General features: G+C 41.3%; 1 protein-coding gene across 4 annotated transcripts in view; it reads left to right on the top strand.

Annotated features, from left to right (window-relative positions):
* The window catches only part of MCM9 (minichromosome maintenance 9 homologous recombination repair factor), a 287,879-nt gene that overhangs the window by 64,130 nt on the left and 207,680 nt on the right, over positions 1-16,069 (top strand). For all 4 annotated transcript variants that reach the window (XM_069235378.1, XM_069235380.1, XM_069235381.1 and 1 more), the window contains exons 4-6: positions 119-200; positions 4,918-5,118; positions 15,476-15,601. In XM_069235378.1, the coding sequence (XP_069091479.1) occupies positions 119-200; positions 4,918-5,118; positions 15,476-15,601 (409 nt within the window). The remainder of the gene's footprint in view (positions 1-118; positions 201-4,917; positions 5,119-15,475; positions 15,602-16,069) is intronic.

The following is a 16,069-nucleotide window of genomic DNA, read 5'->3' as shown; positions in this document are numbered from 1 at the left end:
TCAGATGATGAATAACTAGGGGCTACCCTGCCGATTATGTCTTTTTATTTCTTTATGACCATAGTTGTTCACAGTTGGTGGATTTCTCTCTTAATGCACTTTTCTTTTGTTGTGCTAGGTTCAGCGTCTCTCAGTTGGGTGCATTCCCCGCTCCATGATCGTTGTTCTGGAAGATGATTTGGTGGACAGTTGCAAGTCTGGTGAGCATAATGAACCCTAGTTATCCGAAATAGATAAGTACTGGCAATTGGAATGTTATGTTCGTTAAAATGTCAATATCTGTTGTATTTTAGTCCATAAATAAAGATAAATGTCTTGTGGCTGACTTGTATAGATTATTGTTGATATAAAGATTGGTAGTGTAGAACGCTGTGTTTAAGCACTGTAAATAGCAGGTATTACCATTGGCCATTTATTGATACTCCATTTAGCCGCTTCAGAAGGATTGCAAGGCTGAGTCAGCCTTGCTAGGAATTTGTGATTTCCAGATCACTTCATGTGTCACTGGAGAGCTTTCAAGTCCCTAAGCCATCCTGATGTCACTACTTTGAGATCAATGTGCTAGGAAACCTAGCCATGTGCACATATAGCAACAAGGAGTTGAGAATACCCAACTAGTGTCAATATGTTCAAGTCACTTTCTGTTCTAAGAAGATGGCACATATAGGAACACAAAGATAACTCCAATGAGAAGAGCAGCAAGAAAATTCACAGAACATGGAAGGCCAAGAGCTAGAATGTAAAAGATTTCCATCAACGATTTGCCTTATTGGTAGCAAAGTGGCAACACTTCTATGCTAGCTGTTTCCATTGCAGGTTGTGGCGGGTCTGATCCATCCCAGATTTTCAGGATGTCTAGAAAGGTCCATTTACATACAGTGAATCATAATGCAGATTATTTCCTTAGTCAGTGATTATCCTGAAAATATGGCATGGTCCAGGACCTCCCTGTCCAATGCTGGACTTCGCAGACCTGGAGAGGTCTTCTTGTGACAAATAACTCTTGGGAGAGGCAGCCATATGACTGAAGAAAACATAAAAAAGTGTTTGTCTTCAATAAAATGGAACATCATGAAAATGACAACCACAAACGTGAAAAAGGAGTTAGTGTAAAACATTATAGAAACAAAGCAAGATATCATGGTTTTTGGGCAGAAGAACCTTTGGATGTGTAATAAACATTTACTTAATACAGCAACAGTGATTAAATCCCCTCTGTATGGTTTTTTTTCTTTGCATTTGGCCAAAAACAAGATATAATTCTTTTGAAAATACATATTCATTATACTCAATACTAAAACACGACTATGTAGGCATATGTAGGTAATACATTATAGAGTCCTGTAGCGAATAATAGAAGGGTAAACATAGCACATTTCTTTCCTTTTTTCATTTGTTTTTCAAAGACCTGAGTGTCCATCATCTCTAATGTCCATATCTGTATGTCTGGTCTAGTCAAACCTTTACAGTGTGGAGCTATTTTTTCATATTAGTGGCACAGTTCAAAAAATGTAGGATTTGACTTAAGTTGAGCAGTGCATCCTAATCTAAAAAAACATGGGTGTGAAAGCAAACTTTAAATCTAATTACACATGAAATTCTGTACCAGCAAATCCTTTCAAAAATAGTATTACATATGTATGTGGTCGTCACCCGGGTTTTGATTGATTTGTAGAAGTTGTGATATTAAAATAAAATAAGTTGAGGTAGTGTTTTTATTTTGCAACAGGTGTGGCTAGGCATTTGCTAGTAAGTGACTATTCCATATGGGTTGGTAGCCAGGTACTATTGGAATTTTATAGTGTCTGCAAATGCCTTGTCATACAGATATATATCTTTCCATGTAACCTTGAACTTCACACGCGCAGGATGTTGCGTGGCGCTAATAAAATGGAATTTTAAAATGGAGGACGTTTGGAAAAATAGACGTTGCTAAGTAAAAATGTGTTTGAAATATATATTAATTTGTACATGTTCTTGGCTAATGCCACTTAGTAATAAAAAAGACTATTGGGGAGAACCCAACTTTAATGGAGTTGGAGTAGTCTGTGTGCTCTTCTGGGCCTTTTATGTCCCCCAAATGAAAGCAGAGATGCATGCTTCCATCTGTGAGAAGAATGTTTTAGAGAGATTCATTGGCAATTATTGAAAATTTTAAATTATTGTTTTAATTGGACCCTTTTAATAAGAATGATCCAGCCTATTGATGGTAAAGGGAGGTACTCCCCTTTATTAAGCAATTTCGTTGTTTCTTTTACCTGAGGAGCATTATTTGTTGGCCTAATATTGTCATACATAGATTTTAGCAACACCCTTAAGTATTTCATTTTAGTAACTATGTATTTGGTCTGTTGGATCTGTTGAGTGGAATGTCTGACATGAAGTATCTGCGTTTTTATGCGTTAGCGTTTATATCCAAAAGTTCTCCAAATGATGTAGCTAGTGATATTCTTGTGGGGAAGGAGGTGCTGGGATTTGGGTGGCCACTAACACATTTTCAGCACAGGCCACAAAATCAATGATGTGCGCTCTGAGGCTGATGGTTGTTACATTGTAGGAATTAATTAGTTTGCCTAAAAAGGGCTCCATGTACACAGCATATAGGGCTGGTGACAGTCAACATCCCTTCCTGGGCCCTCTATTTTACAGAATGATGCAGATGTTGATTTATTGACTCCCTTTGACTCTCAGGATGCCTGTTGGATCCATGTGATAAAGGCAGGGGAAAATGTATATCTTTTAATCTTAACCAAAGAAAAGGCCTTTAGACACAGTCAAATGCCTTTTCTGTATGTAATGCAATGAAATGAAGGGATTGGTTGGTGGCTTCTGCCCAGTCTATCTGTGTTTGCATATTCAGAGGTATCCCTACCCAGAATAGATCCATGTTGCCATAGGGTAACTAAATAATTAATGCCTGCATTGATCCTCTTGGCTATTAAAGGTGTGAATATCTTACAATCTGTACATAGCAATGAAATGGGCCGGCAAGAGCAGAGATGGGATTTATCCTTTTTGAGAAACATAATCATTCAAGCTAAATTCAAGGCTTCTGGTGATAGAGCTCCCATACAGTTCCAATTAATTAATTGAAAGAAATATGGAGCTTTTTCATGTACCAGTATTCAATAAATCTCACTCGGCAAAGCATCATTACCTCCTGTCATGCCCAATAAAGCTGACGTAATGACCTCTTAAAATTCTTCCAATGTAATTGTTGCCTGTAGTTATTCATTTGGTGTGCATTAAAGCAGTGGCATAGAGATTTGGTCTAAATACTGTTGTAATAATTGTTCATTTATTTGCCCATCAATCTGTGAATTAAATAGGATGGCATAGTATTTCGAAAAATCTGTTATTATCCTGGTAGTTGAATGTAAATTGCGTTTTGCGTCTTGATTTTGGTAATCTATTGATTTGCTACATCATCACTGGCCTGAATACCTCGAAAACCCCCAGCTTTATCACTCTTCTCTTACTAGTAGTATTTAGATCTCGTTAGTTGTTGACTGGCTTTGTCAGTAAAAAATGTTTTAATTTATGATCTGATATGTGTCAGTGTGACCCAAATTATATTATGTGTTGAGTACTGAGCTAATATACTCAGAGCATGTTGTTCCTCCAGTGCAGCTAATTTAACTTGGTTACCTGGGCATTTTTTAGCTTATGTTGTCTTGAATTGTATTGAGTTAGAAAGACCCTGATGGTAGTCTTTAGAATATCCCAAATTATGCAATCTGGCTCTGACTGGATTTCCTCCACCAAGAATGTCTTAATATGTGCCCTTAGTTGTGATGAAGGTTTAATCTTTTTAAAATGCATGTGGCCAGTATGATAAGTCTGCATTTTCCAAGCCTACTCTTGTAGTATTTCTAGTGTTAACGGAGCATAATATGTTGCCCGTATTGGATAATGTTTAACCTCTTCGTGCTTTTGATGAACAAGCAACAATGCTTGCACATAAGTGCAAGGGCTTGGAAAATGAATCATAGATTGGAAACATTGAGATTAAGATTTTGAGAGCGGGAGCAGAATACAATTTAAAGGGCTGCTTTCTCTGTGGTTGTGACATATGACCATAGTGGAATGGGACATAGGATTCTAGATCTTTCCGCTCTGTTATTTTAGTTGCTCTTGGACGATTTGCATACATTTCACCTTCTGCAACCCTGTTGCCCTCTCTACCCCGCCCACAAACATTTTGTCACCTCCATCTTCAGCCATGTTTAATTAGGCACTGCAGTGCAGATGGCGAAATGTCTGTTGGGTAAAACAAAATGTGGCACAAAGACTGTATACTATCTGGGACATCACCAAAGAATGTGACCATCCATCCCAGATCATTACAATCACTTAAGCTGAGTTTTCTAGCATGTGTCCTAACTGGCCTGGGAATTTAAAGTACCTGCTGTCCATTTTTCAGTGATATTCATAGCCAAGAGGGAGGTGCAGAGACTGTATGTGTCAGTTTATTTATCTATTCCCATTAAATTGTCTGAGGACTGTAGCCTCAAGCATTTTTCCCAACTACGTCAGATTTGTCCTATACACTTGCCTTTTACTCCCCCAGGGTCCTCCGTTAAATGAAATAGTACGCTCACAACTGACCTCTAATAGCTAATAAAAACCTTCATTTATTTATTTGGGTGTAGACCATACTTTCCCTTTTTTTGGTTGACTGCCTAATAGTTTTGCAACCTGCTAAATGATGAGATAATTTTTGTTATTAATTGTACAACAACTTGGAGTCCCTGATGAGGAAACAAATCCAGAATTACTGTTAACAGTTGTGAATACCAAGTGCAAGGGGCGGGATTGCATTGTGGTGTTGAGTGTTTTAGTGAAATTTACTCTACATTCACTAGGAAAACATGCTTATCAGTTTTTGGGTCTTTATCAGCGGTTTTGTTTCATCAGGCGATGACTTGACTGTATATGGAGTGGTGATGCACAGGTGGAAACCCTTTTGCCCTGACAAGCGCTGCGATTTGGAGATTGTCCTCAAAGCCAACTTCATTGCTGTAAATAACCAACAGCCCACTGGGGTCATCATCAATGAAGAAGTACGCAAGGAGTTTGAAGATTTCTGGGACAAGTATGAAAGTGATCCTTTAGCAGGTGAGTTGAGGAAAATGTGACATTGGATTGTTTGATTTTCTAAATATTCCAGATAAACTACTATTCACACCTCTTGAGACCTTACTTTGGACTGTAGGCAGAATCGAAGAGTGATAAACTGCCAAATCTGACTTGCTGTTAGAACTCCTTTCACAGGGCCACAGGGATAGCAAGAGCTACTGGGCCCAACCATGGTGATTGAGGCATTTCACACCTGATGTCCTGGGGCCTGACCTTCTGTGGATCTTGAACAACTGAGCCAACTACCCCTTCAGCACTTGACTTTCATGAATGATGTGGTCTGAGCAGTCTAAGTCTCCCTCTGGGGGATACAGGTGGGTGGTCACGGGCTCAAAACACATGCAGTAGCAGCAATAAATTATTGTCCAGCCAAATACTATCTTTTATGATAAAAAAGTATTTATTTTTACTGCTACTCACACGAAGGACAATGCAGCATTCACAAACAACACATTACTCCTGAGGTGGGTGCTCTAGTATTTCGTAGGCAGTTCTGTTTGTCCCATTCTCTCCTCACTGTAGCAATGGTGGAACCATATTCACTTCAGCCATCGTCCAGAATAAACCCCATTAATATTCTAAGTCTTAAGAATCCATTTCGGCTCTAATGTAAAGTGTTCCAGTGCTGAAGTGCTGTCTAGCAAGCAAGTTGGCGCAGGGCTGACTTGGCCTGAATTCCCTGTTAACTGTACCTGTAGGATTGGAGTGTCCAGAGTCCCTGAGTGTGTCCCCTCAGTGGGTGCCGGAGCAGCAGCGGCTGGTTCAGGTGAGTTCACTGCACTTGGCCCAGACAGGCTTAGTTCCTCACACGTAGTCGTGCATCCACAGTGACTGGAAGTTCTTCATGGGTCCTCCTGGCAGGGTAAGTCTTTCAGTCGAAAATGATGCGAAGTTCCTAATGCTGGTCCCGTGTCCCGATGTAGGTGTGTGGGGGAATCCCACAACAGCCTCACTCCTCCACTGAGGCTCCCAGTCAGGTTGCACTTCTTGCTAGGCATACGGGGTTGCCGGCTATTCACTGCGGAAGGCCCATGGCGCACTCCACATGGCAGTTTTTCTGTGGCAGCCCCTCTCTGCATACAGGGTTGCGAATCCTCACTGCACACGGGTTCCAGATTGATTAGCACTGCGAAATCCATGGCTCACTACAAGGTGGCCCTCCCCTGTCATACGAGGTTTGCCAACTTCGTCCTGCACATGTGTTATGACCCGCTAGGAGCAGTAGCCGTTCTTCACTCCTTGCTAAGGGAATCCATTGGACAGGATTACCCACTGGACCGCACTCACTCCAATGCTCTCCTCTTCCTCATAAGGCATACTGGTCTTGGCAAGTAGACGGGAGCTGTGCTTAAGGCTCTGAAGTAGGCTGTCTTGGATTGCTTAGGTAATGTCCCCTCACCAAGCAGGAAGACTATCAGGCCTTTGATCCTAGTCTTGGTCACAGGCAGAAGTCTTGCAGAGCTTCTCTACCTCCTCATGTTTCACAATGAAGGCCTGGATCCCCAAAATTGAATCCATAGTCTGACATGTATTGTAGCATTCACAGGCAAACATACACAGAGTTCATGTATTTAGTATACAGGCACTGCACAGTACTGTACCCTTCATGTAGTGTACCACTCATAGGCACACATACACTCAGCACATACACTTATCATGCATGCACTGTACAGCACTATACCCTTCATGTATTGTACCACTCGCAGGCGCACATACATCCAGCACATGCATTAACCTTGTACCCAGTGCCCAGTACTGCATTATCCATGTAGTGTAGCCTTCCAAGGCACACATACACCCTGCACTGATACCTCACCCTTGCGCTACGCAGCACTTCACAACAACCCAATATAGGCCAAGATCTGAGTTAATCACACAACAGTGGAACTTGAATGAGTGAGCCTGTAGGCCTCACTCCAGTGACACAGGTTAAAGAGTACCTGTTCACTTCTTCTGGCCACTACACAGTATGCTGCCACTACCACGCTCATGGTGCCTAACTCCTTTGGGCTCCCCTCCTGGTCCAACAAGACCGCATTCTGTGAGACAGGCCTATTTCATGGCGCACACGAATTATACATGTGCCTATACCCACAAAGATCAGCATTAGGGATCCAGATATCTGTACACTTGGATCACTCAGAGCAGAGTTGCATGTTCATTACCATGCGGAGGAGTTTTCTGTCCCAGCACCCAGAGGGTTTTTCTGTCCCAGCACCCACCACGTAGATGTCTGTGATGGTTTGAAAAACAGCAACATTAATTAGGCATCCTAGAGATGCAGTCTTGCAATTTGCCCACATTCTCGAAGTAGGTTTTGAAGGAGATGGATCCCTCTATCTTGAAATGTCTGTATATTAAGCAGGTATTGGACTCTGGCAAGTTCAATATGGACTTTAGCCTGTTGTCATTCTTGTGGATAACAAATGAGTTGCTTAGATTGAGGAGAGATGACCACCCTATTGCACATTTTGCTTCCAAGTTGAAAATTTAGTTTGAGACCAAATTCTACTCTTCCAGCGTAAAGTGTATAGGTCTTAGTCGTAATGGCTGTACAGTGGTCTTGTAAAATCTATCCTGATTCCCTGTACTATTTGTAGGATCTGTGCATCTGACTTTAAGTGAAAGCAATTCTGTAACAATTTCCTTTACTTTTCAGAATCAGATTTTATTGTACAATTATTTAAAACCATTACAATAGTGCAGACATGTAAGCAAAATATAAATTAAACAAATAATCATTCAACCTAAATATTGGTCTATTGTTCTTGATTGGCATTTGAAGCTATAGATGCCTGTAGGCATAATAAAACACACCGATGACCTCTGATAGTGATTGTAAGTATATATATCTGCTAGACTGATGAACATCCTCAATTACTAGTATACACCAGCATAGAAGATGTTGTGGTCCCACTGTTAAAATTGGCTTTATACAAAATTAAATCCCTCTTCATGATAGCTTTAAAGTGCCTCCTGCAACAGGTTTGAAGTACTAGAACAGAGTGCTTGTCGCTATAGCTTTAAAGTGCCCCGTGGAACCTGTTGAAAGTCCTGTAGCCAGCGTTTGAAGCATTCTAGAGTTATTGGGGGCAGGGTCCAACTGTAACTAAAATAGTGCTTTGGAGTTAATAGTTGACCATGCCTCATCGATGTCATGCTGTTTGAAGACTCCATCATAAAGTACGTTTAAAGTGACTTGAGCGGCAGGTCTAAAGTGCTGTATTCGCCATTAGGACCTTGCTGAGCTACTTCAGAATACCCAGTGGAGGCCATTCCTACGGCATTCCCTTCATCAGTTGCCTTTAGGGACGATCAAGCATGACTAGTGCACCCCTGCTGCTTGCAGGGTTACGGTTGCAACTTTGAGGAATTTCAGAAAGCGTGGTGATAACTGAGTCGATTCCCCTTCCAGTCACCATTGCAAAGATTTGTTGAATGTCTGGATATTTAATGATCGTAACATGGCTAACATCCAGAAACATCTGTTGGGTAGTAGTGATTTACGGATGCATACTATATGGACTAGTAATTCTTCCCCAATGGCACACCTCCTGTATTGACTATCACCATTGCTCTCTTTTCTGCCATGCAGAATGATTTTGGTAGTATCTTAATTTCATCAGCTGGCTTTTCTTATTCTTGACCAACGATTGATAAGATAGATTTGGAGTGCCCCCGGCTCGTAAAAGTTCTGTGCCCAGCTGCCATAGGCCTTCCCCTTCAGGGACTTCATATTGTCGTCCGTGGATATTAATTTTGCTTGCTTTGATATCTGGTTGGCAGATAAGTCAGTCATCCATATTCCTGTGCTTCCAGGTCAGCCAGAGAGATGTTCAAGTACAGCTTCCAGTAAGAATGTGCCCAGTTTATCACTGTCCATAAGATGTGTTTTAAAGTGTCAGGCTGCACTTGATTTGATTTCTGGCAATAGGCCAAGAATTTTGCCTTCGAGGGCAGCTGCTGGGAGGTCAAATTAAATTAAATTCTAGGCGATTTTAGGAATGAGCTATACACAGCGGTATGCTAAAACATTTTCTATAGCACGTTACTTGGGCTCTAGCTAGCCAGTCTGCCTCTGAAAAGTAGCACTCCATATGCTATAGTGGGTAGTAATTTGCTATCCATAATCTTTAATAGAGCTTTTAGGTCAGGATTCACAATCAACCTTTGTAGCTTGCAAAAAGGCCCAAGTCAGTGAGTTGGCTGATACCTGCTGAACATGTCCGTGCGCTGTTGTTTGGCCCCGGCTATCCAGCTAAGCCCTCAAAAACTTGTAAGAGGCCACCTTCGCGAACCTGCTCTCTTGGATGTACCATTCTCCTCTTTTCATAAACTTTCGTCTGGTGATCATGACTTTCATCTTCACAACGTTAGTCAATAGGTTTTTGGCTTCACAGTACTTGGCAAAATACTCCAAGGTCACTGTAACCCAAACTTGGTCTGATTAAGAAAGACAGTGCTGTATTCTAATGCCTGCTATCTTTTTTTGTAAATGCCCTTCCTTCTTCCAGATATTTCTTGATGTCGGCGAGAAATAAGTTGAATAGAAAGGGAGCAAATGTGCAACCTTGCTTTAGGCCCTTGGGGCCTGGTATTGATTTTGAGATGTGGACCAGCCGGTACTCACCTTTATTTTACCCAAATACAGTGTTATAATGGCTTTTAGTAGGAGAGATTGAATACACCATTTGTGAAATTTGGCCCACAGTTTGCCTCTTCATACTCTATCAGATGCTGTTGCAAAGTCTAAGTATCCTGTGTACAGTGATTTTATTTTTTATCGCCTTGCATCCCCTATCACGTGTGAGGCAGAGCAGGTTGTCTTCTATGTGACAGGCCTTTTGAAATTCTGTTTGGAAGGATGGGACCAGTTTTTTTCATCTACCCTTTTTTCCAGTTCCTTGTGTAGAATGCTTGCATAGCATTTTCCCTCTATGTCAAAGGGGGCTATCAATCTGAAATCCTCCCGGCATGTGCAGTCCATTTTCTTATAGGTGGGTACTAAGAGTGATGTCCTTCAAGTGTCCAGGATTGACACATAAGATATAAGATTGATAGATTGGAGATGTAACCTCCTCCCATTTTTGGGTGTCCATTTAAATATTGCTGCGGGGAAATTTCATTTGGCTAAAGGCCCCCACTTGTGTGCATAGCGCTGATCACCTCTTCCACTTGACCTGTTGCTGTTTCCAGTGTGTTATCCTTTTCCTGACTAGAGCTGTTACGAGTGTAAAGCTCTTTGTTGAAGGATATTTATATAAGATTATGATATGGAATGAGCTGGAGAGAGATTAGGTACTTTTGAAAGAGATTTAAATGTTGCCATGTAATTTATCCATAACTAAAATGTTATTTGTCCCTTTGATTTGATTATCTCATTAGATTGCACCAATCTGTTAGCTTCTTCCTCCTTTTCACTGGCTTATATCAATTTCCTACAAGTAGTTCTTAAACAGTTGACTTTTTGCGAACGGGTTGTTATGTTTGTTCCCACATTGTGCTCTGAGGGCTTTATTCAGTTTTGATTTTAAACTATTTATTCTCTTGTTGAGCTTTACTAGCTGTGTTCTTTTCCTGCTTGTTGGTTCTTGTCTTGTCCTGGCAGAAAACTTTTCATGTGGATTTCTGAATCACATTTGAGGCGATATACAAATGGGCCCATGCCCTTCATAAATGAATCCTCAAAAACCATCTTTGAGCAACTGGTCCGAATCTTTGTTAGCCAGCTCTGATTATATAGGGTTATCCCTTTAAAGAACTGAGCTACATCATTAGTAGGTGTTTTCACAACTTATATTGCCTAAAATGCAAATTGCCCTCAGTTCTTAGCCTGAGTGGATCATGGGAACCACCTGGGTGCTTATTTCTTTTGTGGCTTTTGTGGGTTAAAAAATATGAGTCACTGATGTTAAATAATTGACTTGATTAGGCCTCTATTTTTCTCTTGTTAGGATCTTCAGCAAAATTACCAGTAAATATCAGCATTTTTTGGTCCATCTCGGGTGTCTAATAAACTTTTTCATCCACTGTAGATCTTGGGCTGTACTTCCAACTGTTATTGTCAAGTGGTTTTCTTACATAGCTTGCCATATGTCCTGTCTTGATTTGCAAATCCCTGGATCTTTAGTGTCCCTCCTCCGAGTTGTCAGAGATATAGTCATTAGTAGTCTTAGGAATCTTTACCCTGATTGTCATACCTGCAATCAATTACCACTGTTATGTTTGCACTGGATTGTTATTCCTCCTGGTTAAAAAATAAGTGTCTTGGAAGTACAGCACTAGATATAAAGACTCCTTTGAGCTTATTAATTGTTTGTAGGTGTCACTGTTATCATCTTGGTTTTGAAATATTTGGGCATATTTTGCACTGAAAGGCCATTCTTGTGGCACGTGTGGCTGTTTCTGTCTGACTGAGGGGTCCACGGGATAATGAAGAGTAAATTTTTTGTAACTGCCTCCCAACTTGCTTCATTGCTTCTGAAACTGAACTGCATAATGAAGTGGGCTTTGTTTTATCCTAAACCTTTATCCTGAGGAGTGTTAGTGTGTTTTTACATATTTCCTGTCCTGCCTGTAAGAGTGGACCTGGGCCCACCACCATTTTGGGTCCTGGTCTAGTCTTTTTTGGAAAGACTATTTAAACAGCATGCTGTTTAAAACGTGCGGTGTGCCAAAGGCAAACCGTCTTCGCCCGTCCACGGAACAACCGACCCAGCGCCAGCCATGCTGTCGTTGTACGTTAGAGTTGAAAGTATATGTTTGTATCAGAAATTTAAAGTACATACCATTTTTAAAAAGCGGCTTAGTTAATGATAGGTCATTATTAAAACACACCACGGAAGTCAATTTACTATTAGAAATGGGTAATTGGGAACTGAGGTTTATCACCGAAACCTGGATCCCTCCGAATTCAGCTGCAGAGCATGGTTTGCCCTATAGCATTTAAAATCCTCCATAAACCACAAATTGGTCGGAAGGGAGGAGGAGTCGGGATTATCTTTAGGGATAAGGGGAATTCCTGTGAGGTTATAGGCCTCCAGCAGATGGTACAAGGCCCTACTCACCATGCAGGACACACTCTTGATCTTATTTTCTCCCCTGATGGGTTGATCTTTGTTAAAGATGTCTCGCCTTTATATTGGTCAGATCATGCACTGATCTCATTTTATGTATATATGAGAGATTACTGCTCTCCTAGGCAGACAGATAACTCAACAAGAATTGGAAGGGGATAGCATAAATTACCTAAGCCTTGCTCAGGGACTTTGTTTAATCGGTCTAACATCTTTGATCCTTTGCTATCGGTGGATGCTTATTATGGGGCTTTTGAGCAGGGGCTTTGCAAATCTTTCCTAATTATTCCGAATAACTAAATTAAGATCTCGCCATGGACCATCCGCCCCCTGGTACAATGAGTCTTTAAAAAATCTTAAGAATGCTTGCAGGAAGTTGGAAAGAAAATGGCGCAGTAGATACTGCGAAGCTGATAAACAGCATTTCAAAGCCCTGTTACAGAAATATATAAAAGAGAGATCAATAAAACAAAGGCTGAATATTTTGCAAAAACCATCATAGTTGCCACGAATGTGCCAGTAAAGTGTTTGATATCCTTCGGGAATTATCACATCTGGATTGTGCAAAGCAGGTTATTAGACCATCCCAAAAACGTTGTGATCACCTGGCAGACTTTTTTTAACAGAAAATTGCCAAGATAGTGGAAGAGATTGACCCCTCCTTGCACTTAGCGTCACATGGTTCAATCTCTGTGAACAATTTAGGGATTTCAGATGGAGTCAAGGTTTGACATAATAATTCATAAGTTTCTCTGTCTAGAGACAGTATAACACAGTTCAGAGCTGACTGGCCTGGGCACAATGAAAGTAAGCTAGAGAGCTTTGAGCCTTTCTAGGAGGAATGTTTTGGATCTATTGACCCATCTACATCTTCGGGCTCACCTCTGGAGCACCTTCCATCCAAACTGTAGAAGGAGTTTGGAGATTAACTCTTTCCTCTGGTATGACAACTGTGCCTCAGTTTTTACTGAAGGGTGAGGGTCCACTTATGTGGAAAATGTCACCCACTTTCTGACAAAAAAAACCCTTGGTAGATCCATCAGTTTTGAGCAATTAGAGGCCTATTTCACTCTTGCCTTTTCCTGTGAAACTAGTGGAGCATTGTGTGAGTCGCTGTCTATCCCAGTTTCTGGAAGCCTCCTCCATGTCTGTGCTCCTAGTGGCCCTGGATGAGCTCAGGATGAGGGCGGATTGTGGTCAGTCGACAGTCTTACCATATGGAGGAGGATCAATTCCCTTCAGCTCAAATGGGACAAAATTGAATTTCTGTGCAGCCCAGCAAACAGGATCCCTATGATGCTCCCTCCTAACTTTTGGCCTCCCACCTCAGTTGAAGAAATTCAACCGGTAGACACTGTCTGGAATCTTGGGGTATTATTTGACTCAAGCTATCCCTGTAAAAGCATGTTACGAAAGTCGCTGGCACTTGATTTGTGCTGTTGCTGGGTCTGAGGAAACTGCTGCCCCTAATTCCCAACTAAGCCAAGTCACTTTCTGCTTAAAGTCCCAGGTTATCTGGTGAGCAGACGGCTTAGAGTCCAGATAGCTGCAGCCAAACTGGCGCTTAACGAACCTCTGAGATAATCCGCTTCTGAAGGCTTGAATGATTTGCACTGGCTTTCAATTAAACAGAGAATGATCTTTAAAGCAATGTGTATCATGTTTAAAGCACTCCAGGGCAAGGGTCCGGTACAGTTGCAGGAAAGACTGAGAAGTTATACCCCCGGCAGATCCCTTTGCTCGAGTTCTGCACACCTGGCTTTTATAAATAAGTTCAAGAAAGCCAGCTTAAGTGGATGTGCCTTTTCTATCAGAGCAGCTCAACATTGGAATAAACTTCCTCTGACCCTCTGATTGTCCTCAGACTTGCTGCAGTTTAGGAAAGCCTTGAAGACTTGGCTCTTTCCCTAAGCAGGTTCTCCTTACCTTGTGTGCCTATATGCTGTAGTGTAGGGACCTCTTCTCTCCTCACACCAAGATACCAGGATTGGTTATAGCTGTGCTTTACAAACACTTTAAATAAATAAATTAACTGTTGACAGCCTCATCAAAAGTCATGATAATGCCCTCTTTCACTGCTTAAACAGCCTCTTGCCCCCCCTCCAGACAATGCTCTGAACTAATGGTGGGTTGCTGACTCTAACTGCCCTTAGGGACATGCCTGAGGGCACAGCCTGCTAGAAAAATTATCCTCTTGCAATTTACCAAGGGATAAAGATGTATGAGCAGGGGCTATTTGGTGTTTATTTCCATGATGTAAGCAAGAACCCAGATCCCCCCTCAACCACCCAAAAAAGAGTGGTTAGTAGTGAGGGGGAGATTCTTTTTGGTAAATTTCAGTTATATGCAGAGTAAGGGCATACACTTTAATGTATCTACAAGCTGCACAAAATGTTTAGGATGGTAAGAAAGTACACCCTTGGGATGTAGGGCCAAACACGAATCCAGCAAAGAATTGAAAGAAGGGTATATTTGAAAGTTTAATGATGTGACCAGTTTCTTTGGGCTAGAATTGTATTTGGCCCCATTTTTAAAATACATTTTTAAGTTGATATCTCTCTCTTCCCTCTCCATTTCGAGGCCCTTCTTTCCCCTTTTTTCCTTTCATAATTGAATTAAGAGTACGATTAATATAATGTTGAAATCCTAATTTTAGAGTCACGTTCCCAGGAATGCTACATATTTTTAAAAGGGCCGGATGATAAGCGTTGGTTGAAATGAGTTTTAAGTTTTGTATGCTCTCTGCACGGGATGTAAATGTGACTGAGAGTGAGCATTTGGATATATTTGGCCTCTGATTGTAGAAGTAAAAGGACAGTTGGCATGATATTCTTGCACACTACCATCCAGCTCCAGATTTTTTTATTTAGTAATGATTGACCCTTTTAAAAACGAAGGCCTCTAGTTCTTCTTCCCAGGGTGTTGTTTCCTTGCCAACTCTTACAAGAAGAGTTAACGCTGCATAGCTGAAAGGCATACAAATGTTAATTTCCATCTCTTTCTTATTTTGACCTGTATGACTTTACTAAAGAGCTGAACATAACTGTTATCTGGGGGTTTGCTCATTCGTACTCTTTTCTGTATGGTGTTTTTTATCTGGATTTCCTATACTGTTTGTTTTTAAATTGACAATGAAACTTCCACTCTGTTAGAGTAAGAGAGCCTCCTGTCTCGGACATCCAATTTGACTAGAAAAATACAAACGGTTACAAGAATGTTGCTGAATGTTTAATTTATATTTTGTCTCACCCATTTCCCAGGTAGGAATGCAATCCTGGCCAGCTTGTGCCCTCAAGTGTTTGGCATGTTTGTGGTGAAGTTGGCTGTGAGCATGGTGCTGGCCGGAGGTGTACAGAGGATTGATGCTGCAGGAACACGAGTTAGAGGTTAGTAATCCTTTATACTTTTTAAATTGGTGTTAATGGTATAAACTTGAAGATTATCTCTTCATTAACTTTATCAGTGCGCAAAATAGTACTAATTTTTGTTAGATCTTCAATGTAAACAATAAGATTATAGTAGAAGAGGACTTAAAATATGATAATATAAAAATGAATAAAATTTACAACATATAGACCCTCATTACGAGGGTGGTGCTCATGAGACCTCCAGCCTTGCCGTGGCCACAGGGCCGGCGGTAAGGACCGCCACATTGAGAGTTGTTAGGCTTGGCAGATGCCAAGCCTCCACAGCCTCGCCTGGCCCGCCGGTGTGGCTGGCAGGCAGTGAGCATCTCCAACCCGGCGGCAGGCCTCAGCCTGCCGTCTAGATTACAAGGTTGCACACCGCCAAGCTTTTCATGATGGTCATTCCTGTTGCCAGCACACACATACACATGTCCCCAAACATTCCCC

This window comes from Pleurodeles waltl, chromosome 5 (assembly GCF_031143425.1).
Source record: "Pleurodeles waltl isolate 20211129_DDA chromosome 5, aPleWal1.hap1.20221129, whole genome shotgun sequence".
NCBI classification, from domain to species: Eukaryota; Metazoa; Chordata; class Amphibia; order Caudata; family Salamandridae; genus Pleurodeles; species Pleurodeles waltl.
This window is presented reverse-complemented; position numbering and strand designations above follow the sequence as displayed.